This window comes from Peromyscus leucopus, chromosome 2, assembly GCF_004664715.2.
Source record: "Peromyscus leucopus breed LL Stock chromosome 2, UCI_PerLeu_2.1, whole genome shotgun sequence".
In the NCBI taxonomy this organism is placed as follows: domain Eukaryota; kingdom Metazoa; phylum Chordata; class Mammalia; order Rodentia; family Cricetidae; genus Peromyscus; species Peromyscus leucopus.
This window is the reverse complement of record NC_051064.1, coordinates 119974075-119991831: the sequence shown is the minus strand read 5'-3', so window position 1 is coordinate 119991831 and position 17757 is coordinate 119974075. Positions and strand designations below refer to the sequence as shown.

At 51.5% G+C, this 17757-nt stretch overlaps 1 protein-coding gene across 2 annotated transcripts; it reads left to right on the top strand.

Annotated features, from left to right (window-relative positions):
- Positions 1 to 2780: 2780 nt before the first annotated feature.
- On the top strand, positions 2781 to 6097 carry Tmem125 (transmembrane protein 125). 2 transcript variants are annotated; one of them, XM_037202881.1, is made up of 4 exons: positions 2781 to 3105; positions 3554 to 3697; positions 4334 to 4468; positions 4704 to 6097. In XM_037202881.1, exon 4 carries the CDS (start codon positions 4843 to 4845, stop codon positions 5494 to 5496), a length of 654 nt encoding a protein of 217 aa, XP_037058776.1. In that variant the 5' UTR covers positions 2781 to 3105; positions 3554 to 3697; positions 4334 to 4468; positions 4704 to 4842; the 3' UTR covers positions 5497 to 6097. The 2 variants fall into 2 exon arrangements, with proteins under 2 accessions (XP_037058776.1, XP_028749041.1); XM_028893208.2 differs by lacking the exons at positions 2781 to 3105; positions 3554 to 3697 and adding an exon at positions 3721 to 3873.
- Positions 6098 to 17757: the final 11660 nt, after the last annotated feature.

The window sequence follows — 17757 nt, the reverse complement described above, 5'->3', positions numbered from 1 at the left end:
AGTCTGCCCACGGGAGGGACTCAAGGAAGCAGTGGCATTACCATAACAGGCTCACTCAGCCTCTGGCTGGGCCCAGGGGAAGGTGGGACCTTCACAGAGGCACGGAGACAGCCCTTCAGCTCGTCTGTTCTTCCCCTGTACTCCCCCTCAGACCCACACCTCCCCCTGCATGCCCACTGCCACCTCTACCTCCACACCTGCCATTCCTGCCCCCTGTGAACTGCTCCCACAACCTCTGCTTTAGGAACAGAATTCAACACCAACCTTGAGCCATCGACTCCCCCATCCCCACCCGCCAGTGTTTGAACTGAGGAAGCTTTGGGCTCTGTTTCCTCCTCTACAGACTCCAAAAGGGAACATGAAGAGGAAGGAGATGCTCAGGGATTCCTTGCACCAGCTCCGTCTAGGACAGCTGGACATCGGGTCAGCATGAGACTGGACTTTCCTAGGGACCAGGATATTCCAACTGTTCAGAGCAAATCCAGGCTGGCAAGCTCTGCTCTCCCCAGCCTGTTTCTTATAAAGGGGGCATATTTACAAAGCTTTGCAAAGTGGCAGGATTAACTCCCACAATGCCATACAATGTCCCCCATTTTCAGCCTGCCCTGCAGTAGTCAGCCAGTCCTAAATTTTTCTTCAGGGGAAAGCCAGCCAGAGTTGTGCTCCCCACTGAAGACACAGCCCCAGGCAGAGGTGGTTCCTGGGTACTTGGTGTGTAGCTAATTTGAACTGAGATACACTTTGTATGTACAATAAAAGACTATCAAAGACTGCATTAATACCTTCCATAATAAAATATATTTTAGAATTCAAATACACATATTTTTGCAACACTAGGGATGGAACCTAATGCTGAGCAGCCACTGGGTCATGTCCACAGCCCAGCAAATACGTTCATTTTTTTCTAGATTTATTTATTATGTACAGTGTTCTGTCTGCAGTCCAGAAGAGGGCAACTGATCTCATTTCGGATGGTTGTGAGCCACCATGTGGGTGCTGGGAACTGAACTCAGGACCTCAGGAAGAGCAGCCAGTGCTCTTAACCTCTGAGCTATCTCTCCAGCCCCAAATACATTCATCTTAATGTGTTAATTTTACCTGTGTCTTTTGAAACAGTCTATCAGAAAGGCTCAAATCACATAAATAACCTCATACATATACACACAAAGCATGCTGTTCTGGAGTTATGAGGCTCCGGGTTCTGCACAGGACAAAACGAAGAGGAAGCCAGGCCAGGCAGTTATTCTACAAACAGATCATGGGAAGAGATAACTTGAATTTCCTTTTGGTTTCAGTTTGTCTGTTTGTTTGTTTGTCTTGAGTTTTTTTCCTTTATTTCATACACATCAAAAGAAGAGAGAAGAACACACTAACACATATTTAGAGTAGAGAGGACACAGGTGACAGTCCAACACCCTGCAGCCAGCCACCCTCTGGCAACTCGGGGCATGGTATTTGAGAACCAGATTTGCCAATTAGAAGCAGAGCCTGAACCATGTCCCTGTTCCACTTCAGAACACTTTGTGATATCCTGCATTGTCCAGATGCATCCCTGAGGCATTCCAGGCCCATACAGCCGGGGCCCAACTTGTCTTTCTGGTTTCCTCCCAAATACTCAAGGCTCAAAATAGGCACCTGTTGGTACACACACACACCTTGGTTTTTCAAGACAGGTTTTTTCTGTGTAGCTCTGGCTGTCCTGGAACTCACTCTGTAGACCAGGCTGGCCTCAAACTCAGATCTGCCTGCCACTACCCCTCAGCAGGTTTTTTTGTTTTTGTTTTTGTTTTTAATTTTTTTTTTTCTGTGCATTGGTGTTTTGCCTGCATGTATGTCTGTGTGAGAGTGTCAGGTCCCCTGGAACTGGAGTTACAGACGGTTGTGGGTCGCCATGTGGGTGCTGGGGCTTGAACCCGGGTCCTCTGAAAAAGCAGGTGGTGTTCTCACCAGTTCACACTATTATTTCACCAACTACTCAACAAACGTTTATCGATCACCCTGCATGCACAGGCTACAGAGTGCTGGCTGCTGAGGTCACGGTCGTCAGTAAACTGGTTGCTATCCCTGAACTGGCTTGGGATACACAACTGGGGTGGGGGTGGGTGAAAGCTAACTAACTAAGGGGCAATTAAGAACAAGGAAGAGCAATCGTGGATAACTGTAGGGGAAGCACAGGCCGGGAGTGCAGCGGAAGCAGCCAGGTCAAAGGGGGGCAGGCAGAGGACAGTTCATAAAACCGAAGGACACCCTGGCTGGAGGGCAAGGGCTTCCTGTGCCTTGAAAGGGATGTGGAACTGATCCAAGAAGTGTTTACTCTGGGAGCTCCAGCAGTCCACCAGAAAGGTTTCTCCCCACCCATGGGGCAGGCTGACCCTGGCACCCACTTGAGGCCTCAAGGAAAAGAAACCAAGGTCTTCTTCGGGGGAGCTCAAGATGGAGATATGGAGCAGGGTTTGGGGTATCACTGATGTTGGACTATGGTGCTGAGGCTGACTTTGAAGCAGAGCTGGATTTTGAGGGGCTAGACTCAAGGATAGAAGTCAAGACTGGGGCTGAGAGGGTACAGTTGGGATTTAGAGCTAAAGTCCAGAATCCGCTGGAGTGAGTGAGGAGTTGGAGCTGAGGTTTCAGGCTAGGTGTGGTGCTTCCCTCGGGCTATACTCCTGCCTCAGCCTCTCAAAGTGCAAAGTTTACTGGGCAGGCCTGGACTGTAATTACGTGCAGGCTTGACGGTAGGTATTCAGGGAGGGGCTAAAGATAAAGTGCGGTTGGATTTGGGGGAGGTGGGTTGGGGCTCAGACCGGGGCAGAGGGACAGCATTCTTCTCTCCTGCCGACCGCGTCTGCATATTGTGTTCCAGACCCAACAGCAGCAGACAAGGGGCCCTCCCTTTCCAGGAATGTCTCAGCCCCACAGAAGGCGCCGGGCCACGTCAGCCAATTGGCTCTGGCCCTGCCCTGGAAACAGCACCTGTTAATCCCCCTCCTTCCAGCTCACCTGGATGCAGGTTAGGCAGGTGAAGCGTCTCCCCGGAAACGGAGCTTGAGCGCCCCACCTGCTGGGCCCTGCCTGCCCAAATCGGATCCAGCACGGCCCAGGCTTCTCGTGAGTGCCCCCACACCTCCCCACCCGCCCCACCCCCACCTTTCCACTGGTTCTGCTACTGGGAACCTCCACCCACCTTGGGGTCGTTCCCGGGTAGGCCTGTGCCAGCACCTGCAGGCCAGCAAGCCACGGTGCTGGGAAACGACGGGACCGACTCCGCCCATGGCCCCCTCCCCGACCACCCGTGGGGGGCGTGGGCATCTGCCACGCCCACTTTGCGTGCTGCGCAACCCCTGCGGAGGACCGAGGGGTAGTGGAAGACAGCTCCGTCTCCTTGGAGTAAAATCCCGTCCTCGGCTGTGTGGTCCATGTGGTCTCCAGGACTTAGGCCCCTCTGATTCACCCCGAGAATCTCTTTACCCCTTTTGCCCCATGGAAAAATCTGAAAGGAAGATGTCAGATGGCTCTCCCCCTCCTCAGAATAAACTCCTCTCTCCTCGCTTTTCAGATAAGGGCTCTAAGACGTGAACTGGGGCTTCCCTGTCCCACTCCAGGCCCCGCTGGACTCGCAGCTGGCTCCTACAGGATCGGTCTCTCCTGCTGCAGGAAGCTGGGCTCCTGGCCGGCAGCGCGAGCTTTATTTTTACCTGGTGTGAGTCATGCTGTCTGTCCTCTAGGGAACAGGTTAAATGAGTAACACTGTTAGATCCCTCCCCACATTCCCACGGTGGGAAGGACTAGGCTGAGGTTCAAATCCAGAGCCCTCCTTTGCTGCCTTAGCGAACATGTGGAGGGTATAGCCGGGGTAGACCAGTGCGGAGCAATCAGGTCAGTGAGGGAGGGGGAAGCCGGTTCTGGGCGAGCACTGAGGACCGACCGGATAGAGACATGCTTAGAGGCGAGAGGCAGCCCCTGAGGGCACGGATGGGAACAGCCGAGGGAGTTGAGGAGCCCTGGGTGGGCTGAGGGATGGTTGTATCATCTTGAGGAAGCCACACAGGAGAAACAGGTTAGGGTAAGATGAGGAACTCGGGTTGGGCCCTGTTGCATCAGAGATGACTTTGGCCCAGCAGGAAGATCAGCACGGGAAAGAAAGGTCTGCAGCCTGCATTTTTTTTATTGCCAGACCGAGATGGAGTCGGATTAGAGGAAGAAGTGTGTTAGGGGTCAGGTGCTAACCCACAGAGAAGGAAGGATACAGCCCTAGGAGAGAAAGGTCAGGGTCAGCCTGCTGGTTCCAGAAGGGTTAAGTCACCAGCCTCCCCTCCTCACAACTCCTCCCATCCAGGACCCAGCAGTGACAGCTGAGGCCATGTGAGTGTGGGATCCTGAATGAGGCTTTATCTCTGACTGTCCGGCCCATCATCCACTGTGGCACCAGCTCCCTCCGACAGCCTGGATGGAGACAGCCAGAGCTAGAGAGGTCAGGGGCTGGGCAAGGGGGTTCCTTGAAGGGGAGGGGGGAAACTCCGTGATGATGGCGTGAACTCTGCTGGGGTCAGGGGAGGTGCAGGGGAGGTGCTTTCCCAAGGTGCAGTGCTGGGGTTGCCGCCTTCAGGAGCAAAGATTCTCGGGGCTCTTCCCTAAGACATCCAGGTGAGACTGTGAGTAAGGGCCAGATGGGTGGGAAATACCATGTGGTCCTTCCTGTCCTGCAGGTGATGGTAACCATAGCCCGGACTGAGAGGAGGAGACTGGGCCTCTAGCCGCCAACCAGGGGATGGAGACACCGGGCCACGATAAACATCCTCGGAGCCCTAACATTGATCTTCTAACCTGACCTTGCCTGACTAAGCCATGCCCCAAGAAGTCTCGGTGGACAGGGGGCTGCCCCCAGAGGTCCTGGCAGAGCAGGTGGAGCTATGGTGGTCCCAGCAGCCCCGGCGCTCCTTGCTCTGTTTCTCCGTGGCCGTGGGCCTTGTGGCTGGCTGCGGGGCAGGCGGTGTGGCACTGCTGTCCTCTACCAGCAGCCGCTCTGGCGAATGGCGACTAGCTGTGGGCACCGTGCTCTGCCTGCTGGCCCTGCTGGTTCTGGTGAAGCAGCTGATGAGCTCGGCAGTGCAGGATATGAACTGTATACGCCAGGCCCAGCACGTGGCCCTGCTGCGCAGCGGCGGAGGGGCCGACGCCGCCGTGGTATTGCTCAGTGGCTTTGTGCTGCTGGTCACCGGCCTGACCCTGGCTGGGCTGGCTGCTGCCCCGGCTCCAGCTCGGCCGTTGGCTGCCATGCTGTCTGTGGGCATCACCCTGGCTTCCTTAGGCTCAGTCTTGTTGCTGGGTTTGCTGCTGTATCAGGTGGGTGTGAGTGGACACTGCCCCCCGATCTGTGCGGCTGCACCCTCCACCCAAAATGGCCACCGTGGTAACAGCAGCAGCATCTTTAGCATCTCGGGACAGTTGTCCTCTGGCCAGCGTCACGAGACCACCTCCAGCATCGCCAGCCTCATCTGACGGAGATGGAGCCCTTCTTCCCATGAACCCGACTCAGTGTCCCCAGAACTTGGGACGAGCACAGGTGCGTGCATGTATGTGTGCCCCCCCTGCCGTGGGATTGCATAGCATGTGATTAGGAGCTCATGTGCACCCACACATCCACACCATGAGAAGGTGAGTGATGGATGCCTCCTTGGGACTGAATGCTTGTGTCTGAGGACTGCCATGCTCTCTGCCTCGTTCTGGGGTCTCTGGGCACATCTGGAATTCCTGAAGATTTGACCTGTATTTCTAAGACCCTACAACCCCAGCCTTGCCCTATGACATCATCCAGGGTCTCCACACAAGTGACCATTGCATACCCATGAATAGACCAGTGATTGTTCTTCAGAGAGAGTGACTTTTGGCAAAGCAGAGGGAAATGGCTCCCTGATGAGATGGACCTGGACCGGAAATGCCTTTGAGCTTATAACCTAGCAGCTGGGGCCTGGGTGAGGTGACTTAGCCTCTCTTGCCTCAACAGTGTTGCCATTGATTTGTTAGGATTAAATGCTATCCTCAATGAGATGACTGGAGTCCTGGCAAATGTGCAATAAAAAGGTGACTACAGTTGTCTTCACCTCACCGGCTCACCTCAGAGACCCTCACTCCCCACCCCCACAGCCCACTCACTTCAGGCTATGGTGCCAGGATGTTGTCTTTAGCCAGACCTGGGGCTTCTTTTCTCATGCAAGAAGGGGGAAGGGGCAAGAGAACTCCACAGGTTTGGGAAGACCCGGGGAGAGTGGGGGACCCGAGGAGAGTGGGAAGACCCAGGGAGTGGGGGAAGACCCGAGGAGAGTGGGAAGACCCAGGGAGTGGGGGAAGACCCGGGGAGAGTGGGGGACCCAGTCCTTCACATTTGTTCACTTGCTAAGTCAAAGGGAGATTTAACCACCGGAATTGGTGACCGTTTCTCTAGAAATGTGCCCCCTACCCTATATAGTCTGCCTTCTGTGGATTCCCTGAGGGATGGCTTGGAGGGTGTGTCTTCCTCCCCTACCTGGGAAACAAGGACAGCCTGCAATCCGTGTGGTCGCTTTACCAGTTGGCCCGCTTCTGGGTTCCAGGCAGGAAGAGGTATTCAAACCCTTCTCAGGCAGTAAGTTGCTTCCTGCTTGGAGTCACTGTGGAAGGGATCTCTCTTCCTGTGGAATGGATTTCCAGGTAACAGGAACATAGGCTACTGCTTTTACCACTTCCTGCTACACAAAGTGCAGATTCCTTGAAGACACCAGAGACCTGCCTCCTAAAAGATGCTGATGCAGGAGAAACTTCAAGTAGGAGAAGGGATGCTATAAAGCAGCATTTCTCAACCTGTGGGTCGCAACCCATTTGGGGTCGAGCGAACTTTTCACAGGGGTCACATATCAGATATGCTGCATGTCAGATATTTACGTTATGATTTATAACAGTAGCAAAATTACGGTTATGAAGTAGCAAAGAAATAACTTTGGGGGGGGTGGTCACCACAACGTGAGGAACTGTATTAAAGGGGCGCAGCATTAGGAAGGTTGAGTACCACTGCTATAAAGGATTTGCTAATAAAGTCGCTTGGGAAATATTAAGTTACACAAAGTAGAATTTAGCTAAAGGAGCGCTGCCTCCAATATGAAGCTTAGTAGTACAATTTGAAGATAAGTAGTACTTTAACCAGGCTTCTTAGAAACAGTAAGAAAGAAAATTCTGTATCACACTTGAAGTTTAGGTTTGCTAAGAAAGTTTCTGCTAATATTTATTCACCAAGATTGACCTACAATTAGGCTCCATTCCCATAATAGAAGGAGACAACCTTGATTGACAGCCGGCCGTTAGACCCATTCCCATAGCAAAGAACGTGCCTCTTCGGGGCAGCTCACGTGGGCAGGCCAGGCAGGCCTGGTCTGCCATTGAGCCCCCTGTGCCCTCTCAGGAGAGGCATACTTCTGCCAAGTGGACAAGATGGAACTCGTAATGACTTTTAACAGCGGAGCTTTCAGCAGACAGGGCAAACCATGTCTCCTGGAGAGATGCAGGGCTGGTGGACAAGGGGAAGGGGGCTGCAAACGGAGAGAAGGGCAAGGTGGGCAGAGCCAGGGGAGGAAGACAGCACATGCCCCAGAATGCCAGAACAACAGAAACCCATCTTCTGGATGTTCCATGGGGCTTCATCCCTCCGCACATTCAAAATGGGATCACTGCGGTCTACCTAGGGGGTTTCTACATCTGTCGGGTCTGAAGGTGCCACCAATCACTCTGCATCCCAGGCAGAGACCTCATCGTGGTCCCAGACATTGGAGGCACTTTCCCAAGACCAGTAACAATACATCTCCTCTGAGCCCCTCATAGACATCTGCTTGACAACACGCACCTCCACACTCTACAGAAGGGACCTCTTTGTGTTTGTCCTGGTTGTGTAGCTTTATCCACACTCCTCAAGTCCACCTCTGTCACAGACACACATATGAGCCAGAGTGATCATCATAAAACTAAAATGAAAAAAAAAATCTACCTTAAAATCTTTAACTTAAAATGTTTCCTAATGCCACGTGGTCTTGTTCTCCCCGCCTCCTGGACCGGCCCCACCCAACTATTTCCATACACTTTCAACATTCTCTCACCCATCCCAGCGTTTGTCCTGTTTTCCATCCCCATCCTTGAAGACCCCATTCTCTGGGAAGCCACGTTCTCTAGGGAGCCCTCCCTGACCCTGTCCCTTAAATTGGTGACTTGCTCTTTTTTGACGCCCAAAGCATCCTCAGCTGCCGATGCTAACCCAGAACTCATGATGTGCCCGGAGAGACTCAGTCAGGGTCAAGCTCCTCCCTGCAGAGTGTTTTGGTTTGGTTGTCTACTGATCCCTGTCCCCAACATGGACCTAACGCAGCCTGACGTGCAGCAGGTGCTTTGGCTGAGACCGAAGCGCTGCGGCTTGGGCAGATGGCAATGTATGCACAAGGTCAGCGAGACCCACCCTTAGCCAGGGAAGTAGGGCCAGGGCACACCTGGCTCAGAGCCCTTCCCTCCTGAGGCCTCCAACTCTCTCCCTGAGAAATCTTCCTGGGTTCCCAAGAGATGCAGTCCCAGGCCAACTCCTGGGAGGCAAGGGACCACAGGACATCCTTCCACCTGGAATAAGCGAGGGAGGGGTCCCTTTTCCTGCTGGCTGAAACAGGCCTCATCTCTTTTCAATATTTCTTTTAAGAAATTGAAGGAGGGTTGGGGATTTAGCTCAGTGGTAGCTCAAGGCCCTGGGTTCGTTCCTCAGCTCCGGGCGGGTAGGGGGCGGGGAAGAAATTGAAGGGGTTCAGAAACACAGAGGCTTGGAAAACTGGAAGGGGGCACACAGCTTAGACATCTCACTGAGCCTGTGGCAATGGTGTCAGCCTCCCAGGGAAGGCTGTGAGGGAGAGAACACAGCACGTGCCCCAGATGGCCTGCTCCATAAGGCTGTAGAGGTAGGCCATCGACCCACCCGACCGTGATGTGAGGCAAGTAATGCAGCCAACCAGCAGTACATCTACTGCCTCCAGCACCAAAGCAGGCCTGCAGCCCATCCTTGCCCGCCACTGCCTTGTTTCAAACATTTCACTCAGCCTCTGCTAAGCCGCATCACCAGCAGCAGCCCGGCTAGCCTCTCTCCTCTCTCCAAAGCTCTCTCTTCTTGAAGACACTCGGAACTGTCTTCACCTCCCTTGAGTTTTGGTTAAGACTCTGTGGTCCACTCTCGCCCTTTGTCAGGTTCCTCCACCCCTGCTTTCAGCCAAACCTCCTCGGCAGATGAACCCACCCTTCCTCTGCCTTCGCTGCCCCTACCTCCTACCCACCCAACACCCTGCAGAGAAATCTGCCCTGGATGCACCTCCCACCCCAGGCTCCAAGCTGACTCAGCCCCCTGCCACTGCACAAACACACTACAAGAGATTACAGGAGGCAGCAGCTCGCTCGCTCTTCCTCCCTTCTGAGAGCCCAGGGAGGAATTTAGACTTTGTCCTCAAGACACTGAAAAACATGAAAAGATTTTAATCAGGGGGACTGTGGCTCCAGTTAGTTAGCTGGCTTGGCTCCTCTGTGGAGGTGGAGATTAGCCTGGGGAGGAAAGGAAGAAATGGGTAAATATCCCAGAAGTGCTGAGTTGAGGTCTCAGCTGACCCTGAGGGACCAGGGTTGGGAAGAGGGGCCCAGACAGGAAAGCAAAGGGCCTTAGCAATTTAGAGACAGCAGAGAGGGTGTATGAGGCTGAAGAAAGGTGAGGACGAAGGCCAGAGAGGGGGTGCCAGGCAAGGGCTTCAGGGGTCTCTTAACAGGTGGGCCACTTTTTTTTTTTTGCTTGCTTGCTTGCTTGCTTTTCTCTTTCTCTTTTTCTTCCTTCCTCTCTTTCTTTCTTTCTTTCTTTCTTCCTTTCTTTTTTGTTTGTTTTTTTGTTTTTCGAGACAGGGTTTCTCTGTGTAGCTTTGGCGCCTTTCCTGGAATTCACTCAGTAGCCTAGGCTGGCCTCGAACTCACAGAAATCCGTCTGCCTCTGCCTCCCAAGTGCTGGAATTAAGGGCATGCGCCACTACCACCCGGCATGGGCCACTTTCTTATGGCTGAGAGGAAGCTAGGGAAGGGCTGTTTCAAGTTTGGTAGTATGCATATATATGTGTGTTTTGCATCCATGTGTGAATGGATGCATGTGTACATGTGTACACATGAACATGGGGATATTAGGTTGACATTGGGTGCCTTCCTCCGTCTCTCTCCACCTTATAAATTGAGGCAGGGTCCACCCCTGAGCTTGGAGGTTGCTGTTTTTGCTAGTCTGGTCAGCAGCTTGACTTGGAGACTCCCTGACTCCACTGAGCACCAGGGATCCAAACTCTAGTGCTTAGCCTTGCATGGCAAACACTTTCCACTGAAGCCGTCTCCCGGGCCGTAGTGATGATTTTAAATGAAGAAATGGCCTGCTCAGAACTGTGTGTTCAGGTGAGCACATGTCTGCAGATAGTGGATTGCAAGGGGCAGAAGTGGAGCCAGGGAACTAGTTAAGAAATCAAGGCACAGTCCAGATGTAAGGTACTGGGACTTAGGGGCTGCTTGGATAAAGCTGCAGGATGCAAGGGATGCTGGGAAAGTAGAACCCACAGAGGAGCCCAGATGGGAGAGATGTGGTTGACTAAGCAGTGATCACCTCAAGATGCAAGGTAGATAGAAGTCAGCCTTGGAGCAGCCAAGGCAGGCAGCCCCAGGGCACAAGGTGGATAGATGGGGGAGGGGGCGTTGTTACTCCTTTTGGTAAAGATAAAGAAGAGTGTGATGAAGGTGAGTTTGTGGGTTTGAAGCAGAAAACTGGGGGAGTCCCTGGCCAATGGCCATTCTCCCTGTAAGGTGGAGGCCGTTTTAAAGGGTTGCTATGGAGGAGGGGAGGGACTGACCATCGATCCAAAATAGGATATAAAGAACAACAGACCCTCCAGCTGGGCCAGCTCGGAGACCCTAAAGCAGGATGTAAAGACTACATGGTGTTGGTCTCTCCAGCCTGAGGGACTTCCTTGCTAACAGAGCATGCCCAGAATGCTATTATTACCTTTTCACCTAGTAAACTTTTCAACTTTGGGGAGCCTTAAATCTCTCTACATATTCTTGCATCTTATACATCTTTTTAGAATAGAATAGACTGAGTTCTCATCGGGCATGGCTGGAGGCCAGGCTGCAGGCATGGGGAGGGGTTGTTGGCTGTGGGCTGGAGTTTCACTGGGACATTCGATGGTGAGATGATGGACAGGGAAACTGCTGTGCTGGGGAGAGGTTGACGGATCTCAAAGTCCAAACTTGGGCACAAAGAGAACCAAAGGGAGTTGGGGTGGGGGGCGGGGAGATGCAGGCAGATCTCTGTAAGTTCAAGGCCCTCTTGATCTACATAGCAAGTTCCAGGCCAGTCAAGGCTACATAGTAAGACCCTGTCTCAGATAAAGAAAGAAAGAAAGAAAGAAAGAAAGAAAGAAAGAAAGAAAGAAAGAAAGAAAGAAAGAAAGAAAGAAAGAAAGAGGGAGGAGGGAGGGAGAGAGAGAAAGAAAGAAAGAAAGAAAATAAATAAATAAATAAATAAATAAATAAATAAATAAATAAATAAATATCCAAACTGGTATTGAGCAAAACACCCATAGCAGGTGAGGTAAGAAAGAAACGTGATACCCTCCCTCCCGAGGCTGCAGTCAAGCTCTACGTCCTCATGCACGTTTCCTAGACATCTGGACACTGTGAGAATGTTCTCTAGAAACTGCCCCTTCTGGTCTAGTCACATCCTACACAAGACCCCAGACCCCCTGGTCGCCCTAGAGGAGCTTCCTTCAGGCACCAGGAAGCCTCCACACACACCCTCAGGCTCAGTGCCCTGGATGTAATCCTGGAAGTCGCCCTGGTAAGGCTTGCCAGTTTTCCCATGCCATCCTGTTCTCCCAGCCTGGAGCATATACCCTGAATCTCCTGGGCCTACAAGCCCTGGCCAAGTGCGGAAGGCAGTCAGCTCAGGCCAAGTAGGGATGCCCCCACCAAGAGTATTCTTCTCCGAGTCTGCGTTATTCATCCTTCCAGGTGAGATTATGGGTCATGGCATGGGTTGCTGGATGCAGCCAGCAAGTAGCTAAGTAGCTAAGATGTTTGAGCCTTAGCCTGTCGGTCTGTTCAGCAGGGTTGTCTGTCCAGCAGAGCTGCTGGGAGAAGTACAATACTGATGCTGTTCTTGCTGTTCATTTTAACGTTTGTACAGCATTGGAGGTTTTCATCCAAACCTTTGCTGTCCTCACCGGATCTTCTGAGTCCTTCCTAGGGAGCCGCCTTTCAAATCTCCAGCAAGAAGTGAATGACAAGCAAAGAGACTTAGCAAGCTCCTCCCCGAGAATGAACGCTGGCTACCTATTGTAGGGAACTATTGTGGAGTGCCAATCATCAGGGATCTACTTAGCACTTACTCTCAGCTTTACATATAGAATTCAGTCTCACCAACAATATGAAGTGAATACCATTACAATATCCATCTTACTGAGAATTGGAACAGAGAGGTTCAATAGCTTGCCCAAGGTCACACAGCATCTCAGTGTCAGAACTGGGATTTGAATTAACCTGTGCTCTCAAATCACTGCTAGGATGCTGTTAAGAAGGGTGTGTGTGTGTGTGTGTGTGTGTGTGTGTGTGTGTGTGTGTGTGTGTGTGTTTATGCATGCATGGGTGCACATGTGTGCTCCTTTATGTGGGGGACAGAGATCAGTCTCAAGAGTCATTCACCATGAGTTTTGGGACAGTGTCTCTATTGGCCTGATGTTTGCCGAGTAGAATCGGTTGGTTGGACAGCGATTCCCAGGGATCCACCTGTCTCCACCTCTCCCGTGCTGGGATTACAAGCGTGTGCCACCACGCCCAGCTTTTTATGTTTTCTGAGATGCAGACTTAAACATGAGGTCTTGGTGTTGTTGCAGTAAGCTCTACTGAATAAGCTTTCTCCCCAGCCTGGGAGTTTCTTAAACTTCTCCTCCACGGCTTTCACAGCCCCTCCCTCACACAGCATAAGAGACACGGTTATGCCTTTGAAGGCAGCCAAGAAGCTAGGTTCTCCTCCAGAACCAGGTCTCAACTGGAGGCTCTGGGGCATGGCAAGTTGTGGCCATTGGTGAGGAGTGGGCAGTGGCAAGCTGGGGGCAGGACCTGAAGCCAGAAGAGGCCGGATGAGAAAGAGGGGGTCCGGTTAACGGTATGATTCTCTCTCTGGTTCAGCACCTTTGTCCCTCGGAGCCTATGACCCAGGTCAAGTTTCCCCCCTGCGCCTGGAACCAAGCGTGCGGAACACAGGAACAGATTGCCCCCAGAGAATCCAGTGAGGCCCTAGGACAGGGTCCAAGGTTCTGTGACTTCAGGGGTCTTGCTCAGCCAGGCCTGGCATCCAACAACAGGTTCTGAGAGGAAGCCAGGCTGGGGGAACTTGAGAGCTTCGGGCAGGAAAAACAACTGCTAATTTTGAATCAGGCACTTACCACCTCCTGGGGCCTCAGGAATTCCAACCCATGTCCTGACGCCTATGTAAGGATGCGGGCAGCTGACCTACTCTCAGGCCCAGAACTACACTCAGGGCAGTGCCTCCTCAAAGAGGCTGAGGGGAGGGAGGAGGTCAAACCATGCTTACAGCATGTTAGAGGCCGGGATGTGTCCGTAGCCCCTTGGGCCCACTCTTCGGGAGACCTCCTTCAGGGTCTCAGGCTGCGGAAGCCCGTGTTCTTCCCAAGTCTTTAAGAGTCAAAGCATCTCTGAACTCGGGAACAGCTGACAGCTCAGAGCCCATGAGCCGGACTTCTCCCCTCTAGCTCCTCCTCCCCACCTCCAGGCCAACCCCTGCAACGTGCCTGCCAGACACTCCTCCTCAGCTCCTCCTCTCCGTTGCCCTCTCCCACAATTTCATACATTGCTACTCTCTAGGACCACATTGCTGACGCCTCCAAGCCCGAGTCCCCAGGCTGCACGGCGCTCAGGTGAACCCTCTGTCCTGGGTATTCCCCCTGGAAATCCTTCCTCTGACAAGGAATGGCCCTTCCCCAACCTGCTTTCCTGTTACTGTAGCCAGATGCCACGCCAGACACCAGGGCAGCTCCCCAGATTCGGTGTCAGAGACTTGGGTCAACTCTGCCCCTTCCTGCTCCTGGAGTCTGTGCCGGGCCCTAAGTCTCATCAACCACCGGTCTCTCGTCCCGCTCCCTCTCTGCTCTGCAATCACAATGCCTTACGTTATTTCTTGATTTTACCAGTTTGTCTGTGTGTGTGCTGGGACACGGCACTCGTAGGGAGGTCAGAGGACAACTCTGTGGGGCTGGATCTCTCCTTCCTCCTTTACGTGGGTTCCAGGGTTTGAACTCAGGTCATCATCGGGTTTGCGTCCTACTTGTACGAGTCAAGTGCCTTGAACAGCTGTCTCACTAGGCTTCCAAGGGCTTGTCTATCATAATTCTATCATTTTGAAGAAGAAAAAAGACACAGATGAGCCTCAGCTGTTCTAAACTGGAGAGCTCTCTCTCTCTCTCTCTCTCTCTCTCTCTCTCTCTCTCTCTCTCTCTCTCTCTCTCTGCGCTTCTGAGGCCCTAACCAGTATTGTCCACTAAAACAAGAAATCCATGGGAGTCTGCTTAAGGAGTATTAGGGAATTTATTAAGTTATAAATTGAAGAAATACACTCACAAATACAGAACCGAGTAGGCAGCTGAAGTCGTCCGTTGATCTGACCACGAGCGAATCCACCTGGCAGTTGAATCACACCAGAAAGAAGGGAGCTGGGACCTCCAGAAGCCTCTTCTCTTCCTTTTAAGAAGTCGAGTACACTGGCAAGAAGCACCACCTCCTTCAGGCCATATAGCCCAAGGTCATGGGCGGAGCAAATACCGCTACAGTCCACTCCAGCTTCAGGCTGATGAGGGACTCTCAGACTCGCACTGTGGCCCATCTGAAATCCCTGCCTTTCTCAAGCCCCTCCCTGCATCAGCCACTTCCTCCACCCCCATTTCCTTCTCTGAGGACTTTCCCTTCAAAGGCTCACTGGGTGGACACAGGCAGGAGAGCTACCTGACTTGTGAGGACGGCCCCTTGTCTGGGATAAACAGACAACACCTCCCCACACCCAGTCTCATGTGTGCTACAGGGCCCTGCCCCTTGCATCCCCCAAGTCTTAGCTGATTAGATCAGTGGTGAATTCATGACCAAGTTGGATCAGTGTCTTGCCTGATTCCTTGGAACTTAGACTCCTCAAGGTTTTGGAAGTTCGAGGAGAGTCAGTCACATCAACATCCCTTTAAATGACAGAGCATTACAGATACAATGCCAGCCACCAGCCACAAGGCTAGGACAACCTGCTTCCTGCCTCCTAAATCAGCTGTCCCTTTGATTCTATGCCAGGATCCTTTCCCCCAGACTCCTTTCTACTGCTTATAATGAAAGCTTAATTCAAGCTCCTCCCCTCTCAAGGCAGCCTGTATGAGCCATCCTTCCCTCCCAGTCACTTTGTTGTTTTGTTGTGTTCGTTTTGTTTTGGTTACAGATGTGCCACTGCGCGTGTGTACAGGTCAGGGGACTGCTCTTTGGAGTCGGTTTTTCCGTTAGACCAGTGGTTCTCAAGATGCAGGTCACTACTACCCCTTGGCATCATATATCAGGTATCTACATTACAATTCGTAACAGCAACAAAATTACAGTTATGAGATAACAACAAAATAAATTTATGGTTGGGGGTCATCACAGCATGAGGAACTGTATTAAAGGGTTGAAGCATTAGGGAGGTTGAGAACCGCGGCACAGGACCTGTACAAGGCTCAAATTCAGCCTGTCAGGCTCACACAGCAAACACTTTCCATTCTGGACCGTCTTGTGGGCCTCACAGTTTTCTTCTTTCTTTCTTTCTTTCTTTCTTTCTTTCTTTCTTTCTTTCTTTCTTTCTTTCTTTCTTTCTTTCTTTCTTTCTTTCTTTCTTTCTTTCTCTCTCTCTCTTCCTTTCTTTCTTTCTCTCTTTCTTTTCTTTTTTCTTTTTCTTTCTTTTTTTTTTTTTTTGGTTTCTCGAGACGATGTCTTTCTACATTAGCCCTGGCTGTCTTGGAACTCACTGTCAGAGATCCACCTGCCTTCACCCCCAAATTCTGGGATTAAAGGCATGCACCACCACCACACCCGGCCTTCCCATCACTAAGATTCTTGATGAACTCCTCCACATTTGCCTCCATTTCCACACCTTTCTACATTCACTCCTCAGTCATTCAACAAATGCCACTGTCCCTTGGAACCTTGTACCACAGAACCAAAATCCATATACATAAGCACCTTATACAAAATGGTACAATATTCACATATACCCCATGCATATCCTCCCATCTACTTTAAATCATCTCTGAAGTATTTCTCATTCTTAAATTTTGTTTTGTTTTGTTTTGTTTTTTTAGACAGGGTGTCTCTGAGCAGCCCTGTCTATCCTAGAACTCTCTGTAGACCATGCTGGCCTCTAACTCCAAGATCGGCCTACTTCTGCCTTCCAAATGCTAGGATTAAAGGCGTGTACCACCATTGCTGGCTTTAATTTTAATTTTGGGTGTATGGATGTTTTACCTGCATAAGTCTGTGCACCTCCAGTGCATGCAGTTCTAGAAGAGGCCAGAAGCAGGTATTGGATCCCCCAGAATCGGAGTTACACATGGCTGTGAGCTGCCATGTGAGTGCTGAGAACTGAACCTGGATCTTCTGGAAGAGCAGTAAGTAGTCTTAACCCCTGAGCCGTCTCTTCAGCTCCACTTTGACTCTTAATAGAAAGCGCCTTCACATCGCTCCATCTTCATGGACTCGCACAAAACAGCAGTGCATGGCAAATTCAAAGCTTAATTATTTGGATCTCTGTGGACATCTTCACCAGATATTTTCCTCCAAGGTGGCTGAGTCTGTGAATGCAAAACCCTTGGATGTGAAGGGCTGAGTGTGTTCATTTAAAATCACCTTGAGTGAGAATCTGAGATGACAGAATAAAACAGAACCTGAAGCCTCCGAGAGCTCATGGTCTGCTCTAGCTGTCTCAGGATTAAAATGATACTGGAGAGGGAGAGTTGCTGGGAGTCATTTTTCTTCAGGGGTGTAGTTACTATGACAACACCCATGATCCAGGTACTAATCCTACATCTACACACATACAACCCTAATTAAATCCACTGGGTTATAAAAAAAAAAAAAAAAAGGGAAGGTGACATGGTGGGAGAGTGTCAGAGGGGGTAGCAGGGGGTGAGCAGGGGAGTGGGGTGAACAGAACCAAAATCCATGACACACATGTATGAAATTGTCAGTTATCTTTATGCTCTTTTATATTGATTTATCTTGTGCCTGGGCACAAGTGAGCCACCACACGCGTATGAAAGTCAGAAGACGTTTGGGAGTCAGTTCTCTCCCTTCTACCATGTGGCTCCTGAGCATGAAACTCAGGTTGTCAGCCTTGGCAACAAAGCCTCTTCTGAGCCATCTCACTGGCCTAGCAAAAATTATTTTAAGCCGGGCAGTGGTGGCGCACGCCTTTAATCCCAGCACTCGGGAGGCAGAGGCAGGTGGATCTCTGTGAGTTCGAGGCCAGACGGGTCTACAGAATGACCCGGACAGCAGGGCTACAAAGGAAAACTCTGTCTTGGGGGGTAAGCAGATCATTTTAGTAAAATAAACTGTGACCAGCGAGATATTCGTTGGCGGTACCCTGGAGGAGAGGGATTCTGGGCAGAGTCTTCCAGC